We start from the raw sequence: 23815 nt of genomic DNA on the forward strand, positions 1-23815 counted from the left end.
CAAATCACTTCATGAAAAAAAGGAAAAACCCTCCAAACCACAGAAGTTTTTTTTCCTGAAAATTTTGGTCTATGCTCAGAGAATCTGATTTTGCCTCCTGCTATAGGCACCACTTCCTCAGTGCCAACAGCATGGCACGAGGAGAAACATTCACCTGAACATACTGCAGAAAGCCCACAGCTAATGATGAAACCCTGTTCAAAACCTGCCCTTGAGATCATCAAAGCCCAGGCTTGCATCCCCTGGCATTTTGGATTGGTCCTTGAGACAGGGAGCATCACCCATGGCCACCCCTAATCCCTCAGAGCCTCGTGGCTGAGCTGGAATTGAACCCAGGGGGATGTGGGCACTGGGGAGCTTGAACAGTTTATGTGCAGTGTGCAGTACTGCCCTGCAGAGCCATTGGTATTGGTAAAGGAACTGCAGAAAAGCTGGAGGCTTGTCCACAGCACATTTTTCCCTCACACTGCACCCAATTCTAGTTCCCTTGAGGTCTGCAGTAGTTGAAGTGGAAGAAAAGTGGAAACAAACAGGTATTATTTTCATGGAAACATGCTTTGCTGTTTTTTTGTTTTTCATCTAACATTGCCTGGTGTGGTGCAAAGAGCTGAAATACAATGCAGTAAAACATTGCAAAGCTTTCCAAGTTGGGCTTTTGACTTTTTATAGCCATATATACATACTTATATATGTATATAAACAGTGATAACATGGAAAAAACAGTTTCTTAATGGTTCAGTCCTCACAAACCAAATCATATGTTTATCAAGCTATTTTATAAAGAGCCACCAGGAGCTTTCTCTTTAGTGTTGTCTCTTAAATGTAAGAAGCTGCATGAGAGAAGAGTGCTGGTAATCAGAGGAACTTCACTCCCATGGACAGAACTCCCAGGTACTGAAATTCTGCTACAATTTAAGCAAGGGGTAGGATCAGCTTTGGGGGTCAATCACTGAGGCCTCCAGCATGAATTGCACCTGCCTTTGAGACACTAAATATTTTCTGACTTCTTCAGGAGCCATTACAGAGTTTTTTTTGGTCTGCAGACCTTTGGGACTTGCTTGTTGAGAGCTTTTTGAAGTGTAACAATGAGCTTGGAGCACAAAGTGTCATCAAATTAAAAAGCTACAACTTCTCTAAGGAAAAGGTGGCAGTAGAAAAAGAATAAACATCCATCCATGTGTATACATATACTCCTGTTCCATGCAGAAGGTCTTCTAAATAAAATCATACAAAAAATGACCAGTGCCATATATTATGTAAACTCACTTTCAACACAAATCTGAAGCATAAATTAAAAGAGAGCCAGAAAGAGAGCCAGAGACGATAGCAAAACATTTTAAATATAGAATTTGCACAATTGGTATTTTGTTAAATAAGAATAAATAAATTCATTACATCCGTTCACATACCAGTTGTAAAAACAATAAATTATTTTATTTTTTTCAGTGCTGTGTTGCTTTTTTTCTTTTAAACAGTTGTTATTAATCCACAAGATTATTCCCTCTTCCCCTTGTGATAAAACTGTTTCCACAGGAGGGCAGCTGAACTTAATTTCTTGTAGACAGTCAAAGCAAAGATGCCAGGCTTTTTCCTAATGAGAATATCCTGCTTGAAAAGCAGATGCTGTAAGCCCCACTGATGCTCAGGGGTCCAAATCCACCTAAGGGCAGAGTGAATTTAACACTGAGACTGCTGCTGGCTGTGCCAAGAGCAGAATTCCAGGTTTCCACTGAATCCAGCTGTGCAACACTGGGCAGAAATGTAAACAATGATGTCACAGTGTGAGTGACACAGAATCCAGCTGAGAACAGACCTGCACCCATTCTTCACTCATCAGGTACCTGGGGCAGCCATGGCTGCCACAGGCAAGGTTTGGAACTGCACTCTGATTTAGGAACCCCTGAAAAAGCAAGTGCTGACTTACCCTTTATCTCACTTTTAGGGCCCTGCCTTGGCCTGTCTCCTTTGCCTCCTCACATCTTTGCTTGGGGTAATTTGCTTCACTGCTGCACTGGTGAGAATCACTGCAGTGGTGTGTTCTTGTATTCATTTCCAAACACACTCTTTCATTTTTAAAAGACACTCCTGATGTGAGGAAGCTCTGAATTTAGACCCACATATGGCATGCCTAGATAGCATCCAAAAGCTTTACTCAGCCTGCTGAATATATAATAAATTATCACCATGATGCAAACACAAATACTTGCACATTCTGTCTCTATTATGAGAGAACACAAACACCACTTAATGCAGCAGCTGCATGCTGAGACAAATGATGTCTATGCTGAGGCACATTAAATCTCTGGATTTTTCCTCTCATGATGGTTTCTATTTGTTATGGACTCTTTGGAAAGGTTCTAGGACATGTTTCATACATATATAAGCATCACAATTAGATTACTTGGAAGGAAAAATAAGGCATTTCAAAGTGATCTTATTTTAACAGGCAGAGGAGGCATAAATGTTTAGTTTCCAGCACTCTGCAAAATTTCTGAGCCTTGATCTCAGTTCTTAGATTGGGATCAAGAATAAATGGGGAGTATTCCTCAAGATCCACAGTTTTGCACAGGGTCTAGTTCTGAACAGAGGGCCACACCATTTTTGAATGCTGATTAATAACATTTGTTGGCAATCCATTTAACAGAGGAGGAGGCCCTGCCCTTGGTACTGTTTATTTAAAACAGGGTAAAAAACCAGATCCTTCTCCAGATTTCACAGTTGTAGATGTAGCAACTCTATGCTGTTTTGAAACCATCATATGATTTTTGAGAGTTCACACAAACATGCCACAGTTGCAAAAACATGTTTGTGTCAGCCTGGAGTCAGACCTGCCCTTCTTGCTCCACACTCCAGCAAGTTTTCCCTGCTGATTTCATGCCTGGGATTTTCAGTAGAGCCTGAGGTGTTTCAGTGCTCAAGTATCACTGACCTACAGCTGAGGCTTCTCTGAAAATCCTCCTGCAGTCTCCTCCTCTCCTGTGTGGATGAACAAAGGAGTAAAAAATGGGGTTCTACTTTCAGCAGTGGTTTTTTTACCATTTCTTTTGGTACCTGTTATCTTAGGGTCCAATTCAAAGCCTGCTGATATCAAACAGAACAATTTTACCAGGGTTGCTCTCAGGCCTCCACCTGCACAGGGTGAAATGCCCATCCTCAGTCACAGAACTTCCACAAGACAATAACAGGATTCAGGAATTGCTGCCAAGGAAAACTGTCACCAGCTACTGCCTGTGCTGTGGAAACAGTCTTATTGATATTGGACAAGTCCTCCACATCCTGATGTGGTTTGACTTCCTAGTGACCCCTCTTCCTCCCAAATGTGGTAGATATACAAAACATGATGCCATCTATAGCTTTAAAAAAAACCCAAAACATACAAAAAAAATTAAAAAAAAAAAAAAAAAAGACAAATAGTTACAAACTTTTGCTGGTAAGATGAATACCAGAGTTAGACACGATGGACAAAACAGTGATAAAATATTAACTGCTTGCTGTGTTTTTATGACCTTGAGAGCCTCTTGAAAAGATGTAGGTACATTACACATTGTTAAATTCAAGGCAGAAGCCGTAGAGAAAATACCAGAGAAAGCAGCTGAACACAGCCTCAGAATATCTGAGTCAGAAGACACTTGATTAGCTCACCTGTAAGTTTTGGTTCTCTAACTAGTTTTCTACAAAGTACAGCATGCCTTTGTTTTGTGGAGAGGAGCAGCTGGAGCAGCTCTTGTTGGGTGACAACAAGGAGCCCAGGCTGTGACACAGCTGGAACCAAGTGTACACAAACTCCTCCTGGCAGCCCCTTCCTTCTGTGCATGCCTGACACACACACAGGGAGGAGCTGCTGACGGAGCTGATGGAGCAAGGTGGGGTTCCCTGCTCTGCAAGCTGCTGTGAGGCTCCTCCTGAGAATTTCGGGGTGGAAACACAGGATTTGTCAGACATGAATGATATACTGTCAGGAAATTCCTACCACGAAAACGTGTTTCCTTTTGTCAAAACCAAAAGGTATCACTTTTTAAAACCAGCAGCAAGCTCTTCATTTTCCAGTAAAACATCTGTGGCCCTTTCTGAAGAATGGACTTAGTCCACAAGGGCTGCAGATATACTTTGGTCAATCATTTTGCTTATGTAGTTTGTCTTTTGATTTCTTTAATAGAAGGAAGTGATATAAAGTGATATACCAAATGAAAGATATTTACAGAACAGTATAAAATAAGCTACTGCGGGATCATGGGGACATGTGACATTTCCTAAGGACATACTGTAGTAGAGGTAGGTGAAAAAGGGGAGATGATTCTGTAACCTTCAAATATCCCAGGATCCTCCATTCACTAGTTTTTCTCTTCTTTTGCATTATTTTATTTTAGGTTTTTGCAGACACAGAGGGCTTAGAACAACTTTAATGCTTACTTTCTTTGACACACTGAGACCACCCTACTATTATTTAAAGCAGTGCACATCTTCATTTGGTCCAAACAGGCAGATTCTGCCCATAATTAGAGACTGAACGAGCACACGGAAGCCTTTGCTTCTCTGTGTCTGGGCAGACCTGACACCAGCACGCCGACACCGGCCGACTCCAAGCTGTCGGCGAGAAGGTCCCCGCGCGGGTTAGCACTTCTTCAGCAGGCACTGTTTGAAGGCCGAGGGTCTGTGGGAGAGCAGGCACCCCTTGGCCAGCTTCCCGTGGCCATCCTTGCACTGCACAGTCCTGGTGTGCCAGCCCGTGTCGCACGTTCGAGAGCAGGAGAGCCACGGCCCCGTCACCCAGCGGGGCTCGGCGCCGGCGCCGGGCACGGCGTTGGGCAGCGGCCGGCGCGGCACGAAGAAGCTGTAGCGCACGTCCAGCGGCTGCGCGGGGTCCGTGGCCAGCACCTGCACCACCAGCGCCTCCCTGGTGGCCGAGTGGCCCATGGCGTGCAGGAAGTCGTCCCTGTGGCTCCAGCCGCTGTAGTTCATCACCGTGCCGTTGACGTGGATGATGGTTTCCGAGGTGGAGATCATGTACTTGCCGTTGAGCAGGTACTCCCCGTTCTTCTTCTTCAGGGCCAGGTAGGCCGTGAACCTGCTCTGCTCCTTGCCCTTGAACTGCCGCACTTTGATGTGCGTGGCCCCCTCCGGGATCTTCACCACGTCCGTGTAGCCCTTGCTGAGGAAGGGAAAAAAGGAAAGTCTCACTGCAACGCCTCACTGGCTGGTCTGTCAGCCAGAGTTAACTAAACAAGGCTTACTTCTGAAAGAAATTTTACCAAGGCTGTTGGTATGGAGACCGAGAAGAGAAGAAGATAAGCAAGAAGAAACCTGCAGCTGAGAGAAGTATTTTTAGAAAAGTTTTGTGAAAAACAGTGGTGGAGACTGCATTGCACCAATGAATGTTATGTTGATCTATTGTAACCGATGAATAAAGTGTAAACTTTGTGGAGTGTATAAAAGGGGGCATGCTGCCTTTTATAAGCATTTTATATGCTGCCCCTTTTATAAACAGAATAATAATAAACAGAACTTAGCCTTCTGAAATGTAGTGCATCCCTTCATATAATATGTCCACCCCAACAGTGATATCTGGCATGGCACAGAATCACAGCATCAACCAGGCTGGCACAGATCTTTGAGTCCAACCTATGGACAACAACATCTTGCTTCATTTCAGTCCAAGCCACCTGGATTTTCCCTAAGATTAATTTAACCAGGTTCCACTCTTGGCCTACTGTGCTGTTCCTCATGTTCTCCAAGAAGCTTCTATTGCACTTCTTGCAGATTGCTTAATCTTTAGCTTTAGGGACAGCCTGCCGTGGGTCAGATACCAGAGGAATGAAAAATAACAGATAGCATATAGATTTCAGCAGAGGGTGGGAGATATGAAACACGATGCACGTGCTGCCTGCCAAGGAAAAGATAATGAGATATGCATTGGTTACAGCTGTTTCTTGCTGTCTTTGCTATAATGATGATTAAGGAAAGCACGAGCAGAGGAACAGCTGGGTAGAGGTACCTTGGGAACATTTAAAAATAGTCTTGATCACCAAGAAAAAATTTGTTTACTTTGAAATTTATAAAGGCAAAGATTAATCGTCAAGTGTCTAATAAGAGGGGCACCCAAAGGCTTCATTTGTATCATCAGGGAGTTCTCTACTACTTATGAACTACCTTAACTGGGATTTAGAAAAAGAGATTAAACTCTTTTACCAAAAGTGACGAGCATTCAAAACCTGCAAGTGTGCTGGAATTTATCACTATCTTAAGTATGTTATTTTAACTTTACTGATATATAGAAAAAAATGTAAAGGCTTTACATAGCTGTAAGCTACCAGCTGGATTTTGGAGATGTGTTTTCATTCCTAAAACCATGACAAAGCCACCCTTCAAGTACTTCATATCTGAAAGGTTTAATGAGCAAATACATTAAAAATACATAAAAGTGATGGCATCTCCTGTGGGATTGTTTAAAGAACACTGCTAATTTTGAGAACTTTTGGCTGCACAAGTAGAGACTGCACATATTACAGATGAAACATTTGTGCTGATCCCCTGCTATTTCCAGCAGTTATGGGACAATGACTTAAGACTCCATTGATTTAGCACCTCCATAAAGCTGGAGGAATATGGTGTGAATCCCAGGCTGGGGACTCTGCTCTACAGCACTGCACAAATATTTTTACACAAGAGTTGCCAGAATAGCTCAATTCAAACATGTCATTAAAGTTACAAAATCATTTGTTCAAAAACCTACAAGCAGTCCTGGAGAATTCAAGTTGTCTGCACAAAGAGCTGTAATGCTCCATGTGCACAGATTAATTCCCCTCTTTCCCAACTTCTGATGATTTGGCTTTACAGCTTTTTAAACAAAAATCTTAGGAAGCAAATTTCCCAGAAGATGCTGTTTTGCCTGCTTTAAAAGAAAAAAAAAAAAGCACAAACAAATGTTGTTATGGCAATTGTCTGCAATGGGAAATATTTGTTTTGCCTTGTTCATTTAAATTTCCCTGTACATTTAATGTATAGGTTGTTAAAGTTTATGGTGGACAGCAAAATGGGAGCTGCCATTTTTCAGTGGAGGAAAGACAATTTTCCTACCAGCCCTGTCCTTTCAAACAAAACTGTAAAAACAGTTTACAGACAATTAAGATTTCACTATTTTAATTGGGGGTTTATTTCAACATCAATTAGTCGCAGAGAAGAATTGCCTCAAACAACTTTACCAGTAAAAATAAATCAGCAGTCCCAAAGCCAATCAAAATCATATTAGAACACAACTTTACCCTCTGGCCAGTCTCATGACACTTAAAGGCATGATTTGAGGGGTAAGATGGTAACTTCACAGGGATAACTGGAATAAATCTCTCCATTTCCAAATGGAGATACAAATCTGGCCTCCCTGAAATTCATGGAGCCCCTCTAACACTTTTCCTGGAGCTTGATTATTACCAAATCACATGAAAATGTGATTAAATACATCTCTCCCTGTCATTTAGACATTCCCAGACATCCCAATATTTACACATTGGAAAAGATTTGGTTTATATAATCACTAGTTTGGTTGGAAGGCAATTCTTTTTGGCAGAGGTGTTTTGGCATCATTAGGTGAGCAATCATTGGCTTACCAGGAAGAAGATTAGTTATGTTTATTTTTAGGACAAATTCACTCTCCAAACCATTTCTGACTGCTATTAATCAGTCTGTTGAAATGTATAGAAATAAAAGACCATTCCAGGAGTCAGATTTCAACTTCTGGTAGCTTTCAACATGCTATGTAAGAGTTTGGAAGATATAAAATCCAGTTCATATATAAAAGATGCTTAATGCAGTCACTGATTCTGAGTAGAAACTGTCAACTAAAGTTTCTATGTGTAGATCAGTCCTTTGAGACCTTGGAATCTGTATAAATGATGATTTAAAATCCCAATTTTTCTACGAATCTTAAGAACTGAAAAGGGAAAAAAATTAGTTGACAGAAAGGACTTACTTGAGATTGGTCTATCAGTACTGCCCCCAGGGTGGTGAGGGAAAACCATGGCAGGAGTTCCTTTTATTTTACTTGTATTAAGTTTTATTACAGTTAAAAGGTGAACTCTGAGAGAAAAATGGCTTGTGGATAACTGCAGTAAGTATTTTGACTTTAAAAAATCCATCTGGAGATTGATATTATGCCAGTGGTTATGAGGGGATATGAAGGAATATAGTAATGAGTAAGCCTATGATACTTCTGATTTCTATTTACCTGAACTCCACACATACTCAGCACTGGGAAAAGGGAATTTTTGGGTATAATCTCTCTCAGCTTTTAAGGAAGGTGTTTACAGCTGTCTGCTTCTCTGCACTTCTAATACAAGGAATGTGTGTCACAAAATCAGGTGGGATGTCCTCAGTGCCATTTAAAATAGATGAAATGAAAAAGCATTCTCAGGGTGAAACTTGCCAATGCAGCAACAAGTGGGAAATGCAAAATTTCAGAGAGATGCAGATAATTCTGATCCAAACAACTTTCTGATTAATTTGTCTCCTCCTTTAGCTGGGTCCTCCAGGAACCACAATCCACATCCACACAGCAAGGTTTGCATGTGGCATGAGTTGCTGTGCTTTATTCCTGTCATTGCCCACCTGCCTCACTGGCATTTTGTGTCAGAAATGAGCTGGGTGCAGTGTTTTGCCAGCTGATGCTTTGCCAATTTCAGGATAATGCTAGGAGCCAGCTGTGCACATCTGGAAAGTGCAATAAGCTGCAGGCAGTGTGAAAGCAAATTGCGTTCAGAGACAGAAAGCAGCACATGGCAGAATAACTACTTGCACAAGAAGATGCACTTGCTGTTGAGACCAGTACCTCTTTTTGGTGAAGGTCCCCATGACTTTAGTGCAGCTGGAGTTGTCTCCCCCACACACCCCACACTTGTCATACTGCAGCTTGGAGCCGATGATGCCGTCGCAGCCCGTTCGGACGCACTTCCCTCGCACACACACCGAGTTGCTGTAGGGTCGACACTCCGTGCCATCTGTGACCTGGGCAAGCAAACAGAACTTGGTTCAAACTGCCACAGAAATCTGAGCCTTTGCATCCGCCTGGCAAAACCCAGTTCCTTGTTTAAGTCACCAACTCAGAGCAGGTTGCCTCTCCTGAGAGACCAGATTGAGCTTCTATAATATTGATGGCAAAAAAGGAGATGAAATTTAGCAAAAGGACAAAAGCAATGACAGCTAACTCTCAGTTTTGATTGCATCTGATAGAACAAACTGACCCCAGTTCACATCTGTACCATTAATTACCATATGCTAACTGGTCCTTTAGGAGTTACCCTGGACTCCTTAAACACAGTTCAGGGTCAGACTTACTCTTTTCTCCTAATACTTTTTTTCCTCCAGGCAGAAAGCCCTTTATCCATTACTGAAAACAAACTAGTGCAGAGAAAGCCATATTTTTCATGCATTCATACTGAGATTAGAAAAACTTATCTCATTTTAGAGACCAGCTCTGGCCCTAAGGTGCAATCACTGGATCGAACCATTAAATCTGATCACACAGTTAAATATCTGAATCATATGATTAACTTCTTTTTCCCTGGTTGTAGGGAAAGATTTCTAAAATACAGGACACTCCTAAACTGGAGCATGAAACCCTGACTGGAGCTGCCATTACCTTCTGAGAAAATACCACATAATAACCGGTTCCTTTGGCTCGGCAGGTGAGCTTGCAGACGTCTCCAGGCAGCACTCCAGCATACTTGGGGACCCATTCCACAAAAGTCTTGACCCCCTTTGCATCAGACTGATAGCCATTCCTTGCTTCACACTGCTCTTGTCGAAAGGATTTAGCTGTGGAATTATTCACATCATTAGTGGCTATTTCAGACCATGCTGCAAATATCATTATGTCCATCTATTATTCCAATTTCTTTCCTACATAATTTTTAAGTTATGTCACACCACTTCTTTACTTAGAACTGGCCTTCCAATCCCTTTACTGTTTTAACTTGGAAATCTCCCCATAGCATAACAATCCTTAAAGACCTAAAGTTTGCATGATGTTTCATGACTTTTTTTGCTCCAGTGTCCTTTCTCCACGGCATCCGGGGCGAGGTGTGGGTGAAGAATTAGGATACTGTACTAATGATGAATGCCTTGCCCTGATACATACATTTGGGGAGGGAACAGTGAGCCCTTGCAGCCTGGTTCCAGGGCAGATAACCAGCACTGAGGGCGTGCAGGCAGGGCTGGAGCAGGGGCACTCACCGCTGGCGGGGCAGGGAGTGACGTTGCAGGAGCGGTAGATGGCTCGCTTGCCCGTGCAGTACCTCCCGTTGTTCCTGGGGGCTGGGTTGTTGCAGTGGCGGTAGGCAAACTGAACTCCACCCCCACAGGTACGGGAGCACTGTCCCCAGGGTCCCCAGGATCCCCAGTTGCCATGGCTGGAAGCCTGAAAAACACATGGAACAGTTCCTCATCCAAGCATGAACGGAGCTGTTGCCTCAAAGTCACTGCCAATGCTTTCCTCAGCTGAAGGCAATTCCTTCAATTGGTCATTCAGGGATAACAGGTCTTAGGAACCTTCTTTCTCCCAGCAAAGTTAATTTCTATCTTATTTGCACACTGCTGACATCTCACTTAGGCACCATGGGTGCAAAGTCAATGCTGGACCTTGCTCCACACAGCTGCCTTCAGCCTCTTCATGGAATACACCCACATGGGCTGCTCTCTTATTTTTTGCTATTCCTACCAAAAGGCCCCTTAAACTGGCTTCAAAGGGCTCAACTCCCAGAATATATCCAAACTGCTAATCTGAGATTAAATCCAAGTATTGTGATGCATAGGTATTGCTTGGAATTACTGGCAAGAGATGGAGTTGTCAGCTCTGCTACATTGCATACAGTATTGCAAGATCATTAGAAGTACAGAAATCCATAAAAAAGGTGTAGAAATCCATTTAAAAAGTGTTACAAAGGCTGTAGCTTGATTTGAATGGCTCCCATAGTTTGCAAATATTTTCACAAAGCTCTACAAGACCACATCTCTTCTGTGGGTGTAACAGAAGGGGCTGCTGTCTACCCAGAGAATTTAGAAATAGCAGCTATGCTGTGCAGCTGGCAGCTCTCATGAGCCTGGGGATTCTTCAGATGTATAAAGGGGAACAGGGGCTTTCTGTCACTGGAAACTTTTCTGATCCAGAAGTTATATTCTGGATTAATTTCAACTGCTTTTTTCTTCATTAGAATCAGGGCTCTGGATGAGGGCTGTAAGTTAAACATGGAGATGTGATTTATCTTGCTTTCCATGCTAAGTCACAAAGCCATGTCCTGATAACTGTCATTTACTGAATATGCCAATCAACTCCTCTGAAACTTTTCCAGGAATGAAGCCTTTCCTTAATGAAGAAAATACACTTCCTGAACCTCAGCTGCATTTTTCCTACATCCCTCACCAACAACACCCCAATTAAGTGCATTTGACAGCTATCACGAGCCTGGGGATTCCTCACTTTTCTGATCCAGAAGTTATATTCTGGATTAATTTAATCTGCTTTTTGCTAAAAAAACAAAGCAGCTTTCAGCCTGACTTCCACGCCACAAAACCCATCACCTTCCCAAACCCCCCTAACTTACCGAGTAGTACTTCTTCTTGGTTTTGTCCACGCACTTCCCCTGGAGGCAGATCCTCCCTTTGCCGCAGGGGGTTCCCTCCACGGCCGGCAGCTTCTTGGTGAGGCAGACCATCTGTCCCTGGCGCACCACGGCGCACCAGAGGCGCGCGCACACGTCCATGCCGGGGCACACGGTGTACTCGGCGCCGAACGCCAGCCGGCACTGCCGGATCGCGTCGTACGTCTGCCCCGGCAGCTCCTCGGGGCCCGCCAGCTGCTGCCGGGGCTGGTCCAGCAGGCAGTTCCCTGCAACAGCAAGCCAAGCTGCTCTTTACTGGGGGGACAAACTCAGGCGCTCTGCACGTGCTGGTCTTAAAGTGTGGGAGTCCAGGGTATCTCCCTGGCTCCTTTGGGGATGCAAAAACCCCCATGGCCCCTCTGAGACCCTGCAGGGCACCATTTAGCTCCTTGGATTTAGCTCCTTGGGAGAATTTGCCAAAACATGAGAACAAGCAGAGTGTAAATTAGAATATTAGAATGTAGAACAAGTAGGTTTTTGGATTGTTTGTATTAAGGGCCATGTGGTCGAGATGGAGGAACCTGGGTCCTTCTTCCTTCTTCTTCCTGTCATCCATGTTGGGGTTGCATCCTGGGAACCACAGATTGGATGGGGGAAGAACTGGACATTGCAAAGAGACTGCATGGCATTGGGAAGAGTTTGTAAACATTGTATAGGTAGTTTTAGGTATAAAAGATTTGGCACAGCCCGCCCGGGGGCAGTTCTGTGATGGTCGCCTTGCAGAGCAGACCTGTGTCGGGCTGACTGAAAACATTTTGGAAGATAAGATAAATAAACAGCTTTGCAACAACACAAGGTCATCTGGAGAAGCTTTCTTGCTGGTGACTCTGAGAGAAGCCAGCCTCCTGACCACCTGCATGTCCTCTCTGAAGAGGTCTCACCCCTAAAGAGACCCTCGGGGTGGGACATTAAAGTTGCAGTTTATTGTAAGGGCCTGGGTGTACAGAGTGCTGCTAAGAGCTGCAAGCCACAGCCCAGAGTAGGACAGAGAGAGAATGGGGGAAGAGAAAGAAGTAAGAGAATAAGAGGGTGAGGGGGTGAGAGAGTAAGGTAAGAGAGGGGTGGTAGCAGTAAGGGAGCGATTTTGCTGTTTACAATACTATAAATCTTCTTCTATGATGAATATTCTAATTTCCACTGACCAATCTAACACAAGATACAAATTCTATAGCATTTACATACAGCCTGTAAGAATCATTACATTACCATAGTGTGTTATAAATAAATTCTAAAAACTACTCTTTGGACCCTAGCAGGGTCTTCTCTGACCTTTGGAGCTGCTCTCCAGCAGAAGACATTGTTCTATCAAGAGGGGATTACTATTGTCTTCTAGTTATTTATTAATTGAGGTTTGGTATCTCAAATATGGCTTTCATTTCAATCTCACTCATGGTTTCTATATTCCCAGAATCTAAGCATTCATATTTGTAAGGTTTTCTTGGTTCATCCTTCCCAACACTTCACTCCCTTATTTACTGCTTTATTGTTTATTTACATGCAGCTTTCCCTGCTGTGCTGCTGTTGGGGGCAGGGGAAAGGTCATTTGTCACCTGTGAACCTGATGACTTTGAGGTGACATCAGGTTTGCACAAGATCAAACTGCTGCCACTGCATTCTGACCCTGCTGCTGAGCTGCCTGTTCCCAGCTTGAGGTGTAAATGAGTTTTACCCAGGTCCTTTAGGGCTTTCAATCCTTTATACAAGACTCAGAACACACTCCATGCTATTTATCTGTTTGACTCATGTAAGACTCATACTAAGCACAGTTGTCATTAGAGTTTTAAATCAGGATGTCAGAAATAGTAAAGCTTCTAAAGGGATGCCAGAAAAATCAAAAAGCACAGACAAAACAGATCAAAAAATAGAAATTTCTACCAGGCCAAAGGAAAAATATAACCTGTGTATCAAGACTAATGTTGGCACTAAAGCTGGATTGCATTTTTCTTCTAAGGAGTGATACTTGGCTGCTTATAGAACTAGTTTGAAAAGGGTTATCCATTTTATACAAAACCCCATAAATAACAGGAAGAAAAAACTGCATTAATGTAAAGATTTGTAGATGTATTTTAAGGTCTGTAGTGGTCAAAATTTGTCTGGCACACCCTAAAAATGAGAATTCTCATTTATGTTCTAGGTATCTTCTGATTGCTGGGCTTTTTTACTATTGAAAACCTCACTTGTTGACATGCAGAACTATTTATTCAGTGTAACCTCTTTTACACTTCATGAAAGGGATATGTGGTCTGGGCAAGCTTCACTCATCCTCAGCCAAAATAACTCACTGCAATTTACCTCACTTTGGAATCCACACCAGTGTTCTTCACTTGCATCATGGCTGAAAAAAGCCTATCTATAAAACCCTCACTATTTACACAAAATGGAATAGAATTTCAAGCTATGGCAGGGAGTCTAAGCAAACCAAATACCCCATTTCTCAACAGCCTGAGGTCTCATTCCAAAACACACACTTACTGCAACTGTTCTGCCCTTCTAAAGACTAATGCCAATTAGCCAAATTAGCCAAAAATTCCTTCTGCATGATGACTTGCAACCAAAAACTCTGTCTTGTTAAACCTGTTCCATTTGCTGACCCTGATTTACCCTAGCCTTATATTTGATTTGAATTATACTGAATTTTTAATGCAGACAAAGTGTGCCAATGCTAGCTGTCATGAGATAAAGATAATTAAAAATACATGGTGCTGTTGCAGTGTAAAATATTAGAGACATGATGAGGAGTAAGAAAGCATCTATATTTTTTCCTAGAGTTTCTGGATATAGTTTGGAAAAGTTCTGGCAAAAATACTCTTTGTAAAAGTAAATAACAGTGGAAATCCTTTCTCATATACCTTGTAAGGACAGAAGAAGCTGCTGAAATGTGAGGGCAATGATGGGAAGGCTGTAGCATGTCAGTATTCAGTATTATACACTGCTTTTGTACCTATGCTGAAGTTAATCAAACTCCCAAGTAGAGCTGTTTTTCAGTATTTTAAAACACCAAAATTACACTTCATTTTGGCTGGAAATACAAATTTAGATAAAAAGGAGAGAAAAGTCTCTTCCTTGCATGTACTCATCTGTCAATCATCTCAGTTAAAACCCATGACATGTGAGTAACAAACAGGTTTCACAAGCTCACACAGAAAAGACAGCATTTTCCCCCAAATTCTCCTTAACTGAGGAAAGTTGTGCAATTTCTACAAAGCCAGGTGCTCCAGCTGATCTCACATGATAAATTCAAACCTGAAGATAGGGAAGGCCCCTACAGATTTCCCACAGGAAGAAACCATCTTTATATGGGTAGACTGTAGCAGTGTCTGTGTTTGGACAGGCTGCAGTGAATTGCAGGTGTTTTTACCACCAGCTGGTCCAACCTCCTGCTTCTCATGGCCAGCAAGGACAGAGTGGGGTGGGAGGGCAGAGAGGGCTTCAGTTCTGCACTACATTTCAACATCCACAGCATATACACACTGCTATTCCCATTTTTTCTGTCCTGGGCACCAAAGACCATCTTTGTGCCCTGGAATAGAGCAACATTGTTGGCTGATGACAGTGCTAATTAAGCCATCTCATTATCTCTCTCAATGCTATATGTAATATATCTTGGGGGAAGAAAAAAAAAAAGGGGAACAAGATCTGTGCAGGAAGCAGATAAGCAGGATATAAATTAATTAAAATACAAACAGTCCTTGTTCCAGGTTGCACAGAGCACTGGGACTGAACACACTAAGTCCCAAGCAACCCTCCCACAGCCTGGTGGTTGGCATGACAATAAAGGCAATTAGTACCTTTGGAAAGGCTTTGCTAAAAGCAGATGGATATAAATGTCACTCCTCTGGACACAAACCCAGCCTTTTCTTCCTAAATGTCAAACTGTTGTCTGGGGTCATCTCGTGAGTGTAAAACAAATGGTGATATCATGACAGAGCTGTTTATTGTTCTCAGGGAATCAGCACCTTGATCCTCCCCCAGCCCCCTGGCTGACCTTGGACCAGACTTTTCTGTTGGGATTTACTCAGCTGACCTCATGTCATGCTGGTGCTGCAGTGCACTCAGCTGTCAGGTGTTCCACTGCTGAGGAAAATGAGTTATGGTGTCATTCAGCACCACCCATGTCCCCAGTGCTGCTGAGGCCACTGACTGGCAAATCAAGGTTTCAAATAATCTGAAGTCAAATCATTGACTTCCCTTTCGACTTCATGGATGGTGTTTGTGTTCTGCTAGGATGGATCTGTGATTTAAAATAAGTAATTGGGAGACTATAAACTTCTACAGGAAAGAAGACTCTCAGAAAAGGTCTCTGAAGGGCTGATCCATCAAGAAAAGATTCCTTAAATATTATGGATTTGGAATCACACCAATAGCATCAGTAATAAAATTAATTCCCAGAGGACTATGAACCTACTTGACAAGAAATTCAACTTTTCTATTAATAATTTCATCCTGTCAATAACTCTTGAAGACCACACACCTAAATGATAGCTGCTCATGAACTGAGGAGAAATCAGTTCCTTACACTCTCTGAGAAGTCTTCCATGGATGGTGGGAGAGTTACCTCAGTAGCTCAAAAGGGAAAGTTCTCTTCATTTGTGGAAACTAATTTGGTAACATTAAGTCAATGCCAGAGCAATATGGATCATAAAACAGGATACTACAGATTAACAGAGCTAATAAAATTGAGAGAAAAAATTAAGTCATTCAGAGAAAAATATTTCAGAGAGCACTGAAATCAGCCAGCACAATATTTAAAAGCAAACCTTTACATTCAGCAGACACACCATACTTTTTATCCATAAGCATTCTGGTTACCATAACGACTTGATCCATTCACTCAATTATGTCATTTTTATCTCAGCATTTTGGAATTTGAGTGGTTTGTTTAATAACTGCAGTTGCTTTGGGACCACAGTGAAGACTTTAAAATTCATTAAAGAGTGAAGTTGAAGACTGTGTTTCTATTTCTACTCTTGGAAAACTGAATTGTTGTCCTTATTCCCCAAGGCTTAAATGTCATATTTAGCAAATAAGCTGCCATAAAATGTTCTTATTAAAAAATACAGGTTGCCAGTAAAAAGTGCCATGTAGCTGACACAGGGAGTGATAACACATACCGTGGCCATCATCAAAGAATTCTGTGATGGTTGCTGAAGTGCACTTGGACCAGGGCTTGGAAGCATCAATGCTGGTCAGAATGGAGGACATCAGGCGCTTGTCTTCCATGGAGCCAAAGTTCTCCTCACAGAACTTGGAGTCGTCATGGGAAAGCCCAAGCAAGTGCCCTGCGGAAAGGAACCAAATAAATAAAATTATGTGACTATCCAGAGTCTACCAGCTGGAGCTCACAGCCATGTGAGGGAACTGTATATTCATCAACTGATTTCTTACAAAGTCTTACAAAGTTTTTCCAAATCTCCTTCAGCAAGAAACACTTTGTGAAAATGTTCTGCGACTGTCTAGAAAGGTGCTACATCTTTTTAAACAGCTAAAAACAAAAGTATTTATGATGCAACTAAACAAAGGGTAGAAGAATGAATGGGAATAAAGCTGCAGAGAGCTGAAGCCTGAACTTACTGCTCAAAATGTTCAACCTAAGCCAGAAGTTGATTAATGAGATATGCAGGGCTAAACCAAGAGTGCTTTAACAATAAGAACAAGACCACCCATCACAGCCACTGCAGAAAAACAGCCTGATGTCCTGAAAGGGACACATTCTGCAGGATTTGGCCTTTTCTTTTTTCAGGTAAGTAAAACCATTTTTGTTTGGCAATACTTCCTCTATAAGGCCAGATAATGCTGATTTTATGCTGCACTGAGACACTGAATATCAGGAGGTACATGTCAAGTTTCAATCTGATACAGCACTACATACAAAGACTTGCTCTGAAGAGACAACAGCTTTGTTTCATTTCAGACAAATGCTGGTGTTGAGCAAAACAATTCACTGCTAAGATGATTAGTTCAAACTGACAGATTCCTCTGACCAGAGTAACCAAATAATCAGTGCACCACTTCTAACCCACAGAGCAAGTTCTCCAAGTGGGCTGAGCATTTAATACTTTGTATTTACATTGTATTTACTGATCCAAGACTGCTCACAGTTGTAGAAATTACCTCACTGCAGAATGTTAGTGAAATAAGGCAATGAGGGTCTCCAAGTGGAAAAGGAGTTTCATTTCCAAGTCTTTGCCTTGGTGCTAAACAGCCCTGGGTGAATAAAGAAAAGTTGGAGCATTGATCCAAAGAGTCTGGCTGATTGACATCCCATCAGCACTGGTTCAGGCTGGGATATGAATGACAGCTGGGCGCACACCAGTGACTCAGGGATGTAACTTTTCAGAGTGCTCAGTATTTTACAGAACCATTCAGAACTGCCCAGAACTCTGTGACATGAAGCCTTCAGTGCTGCAGGGCAGAATTCCAGTTTGCCACAGCCTCTGCAGCACCTCACCCATGTCAGAGGCAGTTTTGTTCTCAGGACAAACCCCTTATTGCATAACTGTACTTCACCCTTCAGAACTGTTCATTTTCTGCTAAGGACATCCCATACAAGTACACAATTAAACAATACAGTGCACATATTCACAGGCCTAATAAAGCTTCTGCAGCTTGGGCTGCTCTTGACTTTCTCTGCTACCTATGACATCTTTCTGTTTTCTCCTTCATAGAGACAAATAATAAAATATCCTTTAGATATGAGGAAGCTTGCAGGTAAATTTCAAGCTCTTCACTTTGAGAAGAGAGACTGAGGATTTCTTCACAGCACTGCTGTAATTTAGCCCCCTCCTCAGAAAAAGGCTGGACAGCCTCTGTGGAGAACTTGAGAGTAAATAAATAAAATGAAATGCTTCTCAGGCCACTGTTCAGCACAGAACATTTCATCCCAAATACTTTGGCAAAAGCAGAGGAATCTGAAACAGGGCCATCTCCTGCAAAGTGTCAGGCTACTGAATTCACCTTTAATTAGAGAGCAGCAGAAGTTCTGTGCTTTACACTGATAAATGGGGTGAGCTGAGGACACACCTCATTAGCAGAGTCTACTTTGTCAGATTAAATCAGGCCATTGTTCCAGTGCATGACAAGAACTAAGTCACTTACTTGGCAGACTTCAGCCTTCTGGAGGAGAAGCTTCCCAAAGTATTTGTGAATCTCCCTTGTTATGTTTAAAATTTTCAAAAGTAATTTTAAGAAGCCACCGTGACAAGGAAAGAAGCAGTAAGCAGTGAATAATTTCCAAAATACATAATTCTGATTGTCAGTATTTGGGCTTTTAAATTAGCAACCAGTGATGTCAGTGGGGATAACAGCATTAAATATATGGATTTTAGCTCTCCATACTGATTTGCCAGTTAACTTTGTATGCACTGGGGTGACAAACACATTCACTTACAAACACTGTGAATGCAAGTCTCTAAGGATTTTATGGAGCTAAAATTCCTAATTCTTACCACAACCTTAATTTCTCCCTGTCCTAACTTTGCCTTTTAAGGCCCTCTGACCAGACTTAGAAGTGATTATAGCATATGACAAACTCCCAATGATGCATTAAAAAGAATCAAAATTCAAAAATATCACAGGGCTGTGTAATCTCTAAACACTGCTTGGCTAAATTTTGCTCTTTTTAGCACAGAAGTGAGAACAGCAAAGTCCTTTAACACCTGTACCCTTCATCTTTTTGCACCCAAAAATTAAGGAAGGGATTATTTCCTTTCTTTCTTTGGGAAGTCTCTCCCCACCACCCATCCCATGCAGATGTTATGACATGACATTAGGGTGGTTTCTGGCATTTTCTGGTGGGGTACCTCCCTTCTAAATTGCAAAGGTTGATCCTCCAAGTGACCCTGCATGGAAGCAGAGCTCTGGAGAAAGCTCTGGACAGAAGTGAAGACTCGAGGAATACAAACCTACAAAGGCAGCTTTCAAACACAATGCCAATTTTAGCCCCACCCCATTTTGTACGAGTACAAACGTCAAACCAGGCTATTGAAGAACAAGAAAAGGCTCCCAGCAGCTGTGTAAAATGATGACTGACTGAGAATGGCATTGTAGATCATCTGCTGTTTTCTACTTAATGAAGCATCTTACTGGTGCTGACAGTTCCCACTGAGTGAAAATGACATAATATAATTTTACCAGCAGGATGGTGTTTAGTTAAGTTATGCTGTAGGAATGCATGAAATGGTGAAGGAAGCAGATGCAGGGGAGGCAAGGTTTGCCCTCTTGTAGCTGAGGATGCTTGTAAATCCATCTCAAACTCCAAAAAAGACCAACCACCCAAATGGAGTGACATCCTCCCCTCTCAGCTTTCCCTGCTGAAGGCCAACACCTGCTACAGCCCAACAGGAAATAATACCTGCAATGAGCTCAAAAATGATCCTTACACCTTGCAGGAATGGGGGGTGTATCCCTAATCCAAGGTGGGAATACTTCAGAGACATTATGACAAGCCAGTGAAAACTTCCATCCTCTCTAAGGATCAGGACACAGGAGCCCTGCAGGGAAAGCAGGAGTGCAGCAGAGCTGTGCTGGCTGTGTGGTGAAGCAGCTCTCATTCCCAGGAACACTGGGAAGCAAACCAGAATCACAGAATATCCTGAGCTGGAGGGAACCCACAAGCATCATCCAAGTGCAGCTCCTGGCCCAGCACAGGCCAGCCCCAAGAATCCCATCCTGTGCCTGAGAGCATTGTCCCAACACCTCCTGAAGTCTGGATACTTCTGGTTTTTCTTAAAAATCCAGTTCTAGACTATCTGCAGAGGTTCTCTGAGTGAACAGCATGCAAAATTACCCTGCTGTCATACTGGTATTTCAAGCATTAGAAACAAGAGAACAGAAAATATCCACAACATACAGCAGGCCCAAGTGGGTCTCCTGGAAAAGAGCCACCAATCCCTGCTTATGGACAAGAACTTGGAGAGCACCTTAGAGCAGCTCTGGCACTCCATCTGCCCACAGGAGACATGCAAGGTGGCACAGCAGGCTAAAAAACGCTGCAGGCTCTGGAATTGTTTTGTCAGAGAAGCTCAGCTCGGATGAAGTTTTCATGGGGTTATGCCTTTCACCTCATTTCCAGCTGGGACAACTGGGGAGCAAAAGAAGGGAAGAGATTTGCCCCAGGTTCCCCCTGAGTCAGTGGCTCAGGAAGCTCCTGGCTCCACATTCCCTGGGCTAATCACCAGCCCAGACCTTCTGCATCAGGCTCCTGCTCTCCCCCTGGCTAAACAAACACTGCACGTGGGAACTCTCTCAAAATAAAACCATTTCTTCTGGCATGGGCTGTTTTTCTAACTCCTGTTAGAGTCAGTATCTGACTCCTTCTTAAGAACTTCATGCTGGTATCACTCAGGAATCCTCCTGAAGTCATGATGGACCTATGCAATAACAATTAATAAAGTTGGTGGTTTTTTTAATAAACAGATGTGATTTGAATTACACAAGCTTACCAAAAAATTGCAGAGAATATAAAACAGGCCATTCCTCTTTTTTAAATTTATTTTATCCTTGAACTTTCCTTCAAGTTTTCTTTTCTTTGACTGCTATCAGTCACTTATGAAAGAAAAAAGATTTTAAAAAAATCACTCTCTCCTTTAAATCTCCAGCCCAGAGGCAGTTTTTAATATTTCTGGCTTAAAAGAGTTCTTCATACTCAATGAAACAATAGTCTGGAGTGCAGCTTCTTCTCAGGAGCAGACATTAAAAAAAAAAGCCCCAATCAGACATTCACCCACCAGTGCTGCAGACTTTACACAAAACAAACCTGTGCTGAGCTGGCTTGTTGTAACAGACTTGTGGGAGATCACAGACACATCACCCCTGTCAGACAGGCAATGTGGGCCAGGCAGGCAGAGACCACTGTGCCCACACTGACTTTATAAATAATCATTAAAAAGATGAGGAGGGCCACACTGCACTAATTAATGGGGCATGTAGAGGAGAAATAAATGTTCATTTTAATGAAGAAGCAGGAGATGGTGACACCTATTTCACACCTGTTCAACTCAGAGGAACTTTAAAGGACACAATCCACAGCAGCTCATGGTAAATGAATGAACTCTGGGAGTACACAGTGCAAGAATGTAAAAATGGCATTGTGCTGCACCAGAAGTCTCCCTCCACAAAAACAACATTATTGTATTGGTATTATCTACCTGCCAAGGAGGAATGCAATCCCTACTTTACCCTGGAGGCCCAGAACTTCTTTTAGTATCATAAAATCAGAGATCACTTAGCTTGCTTGGAAAAGACCATTGAGCACAACCATAAACCTAACACTGCCAAATCCACCTCTAAACCAGGTCCATAACATATTTCTGATAATGACTGCTGTGAAATATTAGGCAAAACACGAAGTTTTACAGTTTGCTTTAAGCACCATGTCTGCTGCAGGTGGAATGATTATATATTTTATATAACTTTACAAATTAATAAAAATATTGCTGGGCAAGCCAAGAATTTTTATTCAAAATCTTAACCAGCAACCTTTTAGACAGCTGATGTTTGCTTTCTGAGGCATGAGCTTAATTTTCTGCCCCACCTTCAGCTTTTGTGAAGGCTTAGCTTTGTCTGCCCACCTTTTCTCTTAATCAAAAGGGGTATGTTCATGAAAGCTTAATTTGAGAGCTTTTGCAAGCAGAAGTCAAGACAGAACTTTGAAAAAAGGTTCAAAGAGGAGGAATCAAGCAATTTTCCTGATGTATGTCAGCAGAGAAGACTTGGATGAGTGTACTCTCTGGTTTTTGTGTTGCTTAAAAAAAGCAAATCTGCCTAATTATGATTACCTGGATATTTGCCTAAACTTCATCAGTCCTGAAGGAAACATAATATGAGACTCACAACCTCCACTGTTTTTCTCATGTGGCTGTGAGGCTCTGTGCCCTTGGCAATGTATCCCCCTTGAAATGAAAGGCTCCAGGAGATTTGTAGCTGTCAGGTCTGAAGCTTCTCTTTATCTGCTTTATCTTGACAGCCTCGAAATCAAAGGGCTGCATGTTCAGCAGAACATGGCAAAGAAAAGATTGCTGCATTTAGTTACTTCTGAGTGTACACAAAATGATTGCATGTGGTAAAACAGGGAGTGGGAGGATTTTTTGACTCTTCTAGGGACATCAAAAGACTCCTTTAAGTATCACACACGTTGTTCTCAGTTTCATTTGTTACTGAAGAAGTCAGGATCAGAGTTTGCTGTAAGTTAGACAAGGCATTCCTTCCTCAGTGGCTTGCAGCTCAAACACAGCTCAGGCTCTCAATAAACAGCTCCAATCCACTCAGAGCTCATGGAATTCTGATGTCCTTCAGTGAACCACGTGAGCAGGGATGCCAGGAGCAGTACCTCACTGCTAAAATGGCTTTTTTACTGAAAATTATGCTCTCCAATACATTTTGCTGATGGTACTTGTGACACTTTTGTCCTCAGTGGTGACAGAGGTCTCAGAATGATGCCATGCTGGAAAAGATTTGGTATCAAACTCATCATTTCATATATGAAGAGAATTCCTGGCTGTGAGGGTGGTGAGGCCCTGGCACAGAAAAGCTGTGGCTGCCCAGTCCCTGCAAGTGCCCAAGGCCAGCTTGAAGCAACCTGCAATTGTGGAAGGTGTCCCTGCCCATGGCAGGGGGAGGAACTGGACCATTTTTAAGGTCCCTTCCAAACCAAAGCATTCCATGATTTCCTAGTTTTAGTTTCTGTGCAGTCCCTTGGCTTCAGGCATTACACAGCCCAGCTGTGAAGGATGTTGTGATAACTCCTCAGAACCACAGAAAATGATGCTGAGCAGAGACCTTGAAAAGGCATCCTGTGCATCCCTCTGCCCTGGGGTAGCATCAGCATCCCCTGAGCCACAGCTGCTTTAGCCAGCTGGCTCCTGTGAACCTCCAAACCTCCCCAAGCACTTCAGTCCTGCCCTCAACTGTCCTGCTGTGATGATTTTGGCTAATCCTTAAAGCAAATCTCCCCTGCTGCAACTTCAGGCCATTACCCCTTGTGCTGTCCCAGGTGGACATGGGGAATGATTTATTATGCAAATTTTTGCAGCAATTTTTTGAACATATTTGAAGGCTGCTTTTATCCCACCCTTTGGCCTTCCCTCCCCCAAAGTCACATGTGAAAGATAAAAGGAAACTAATGAACAAAGGTTTAATTAGTTCCACGTAGCAATGCTACAGCTATAGCCTAA

At 42.6% G+C, this 23815-nt stretch overlaps 1 protein-coding gene across 1 annotated transcript in view; it reads right to left on the bottom strand.

Annotated features, from left to right (window-relative positions):
• Positions 1-1412: 1412 nt before the first annotated feature.
• The window catches only part of ADAMTS5 (ADAM metallopeptidase with thrombospondin type 1 motif 5), a gene marked incomplete at its 5' end in the record, with an annotated part of 36861 nt that continues 14458 nt past the window's right edge, over positions 1413-23815 (bottom strand). The window contains 6 exons of the mRNA XM_056506034.1: positions 1413-5149; positions 8819-8994; positions 9629-9804; positions 10222-10405; positions 11589-11872; positions 16757-16924. Coding sequence (XP_056362009.1) covers positions 4612-5149; positions 8819-8994; positions 9629-9804; positions 10222-10405; positions 11589-11872; positions 16757-16924 — 1526 coding nt within the window. The remainder of the gene's footprint in view (positions 5150-8818; positions 8995-9628; positions 9805-10221; positions 10406-11588; positions 11873-16756; positions 16925-23815) is intronic.

This window comes from Oenanthe melanoleuca, chromosome 1 (genome assembly GCF_029582105.1).
Source record: "Oenanthe melanoleuca isolate GR-GAL-2019-014 chromosome 1, OMel1.0, whole genome shotgun sequence".
In the NCBI taxonomy this organism is placed as follows: Eukaryota; Metazoa; Chordata; class Aves; order Passeriformes; family Muscicapidae; genus Oenanthe; species Oenanthe melanoleuca.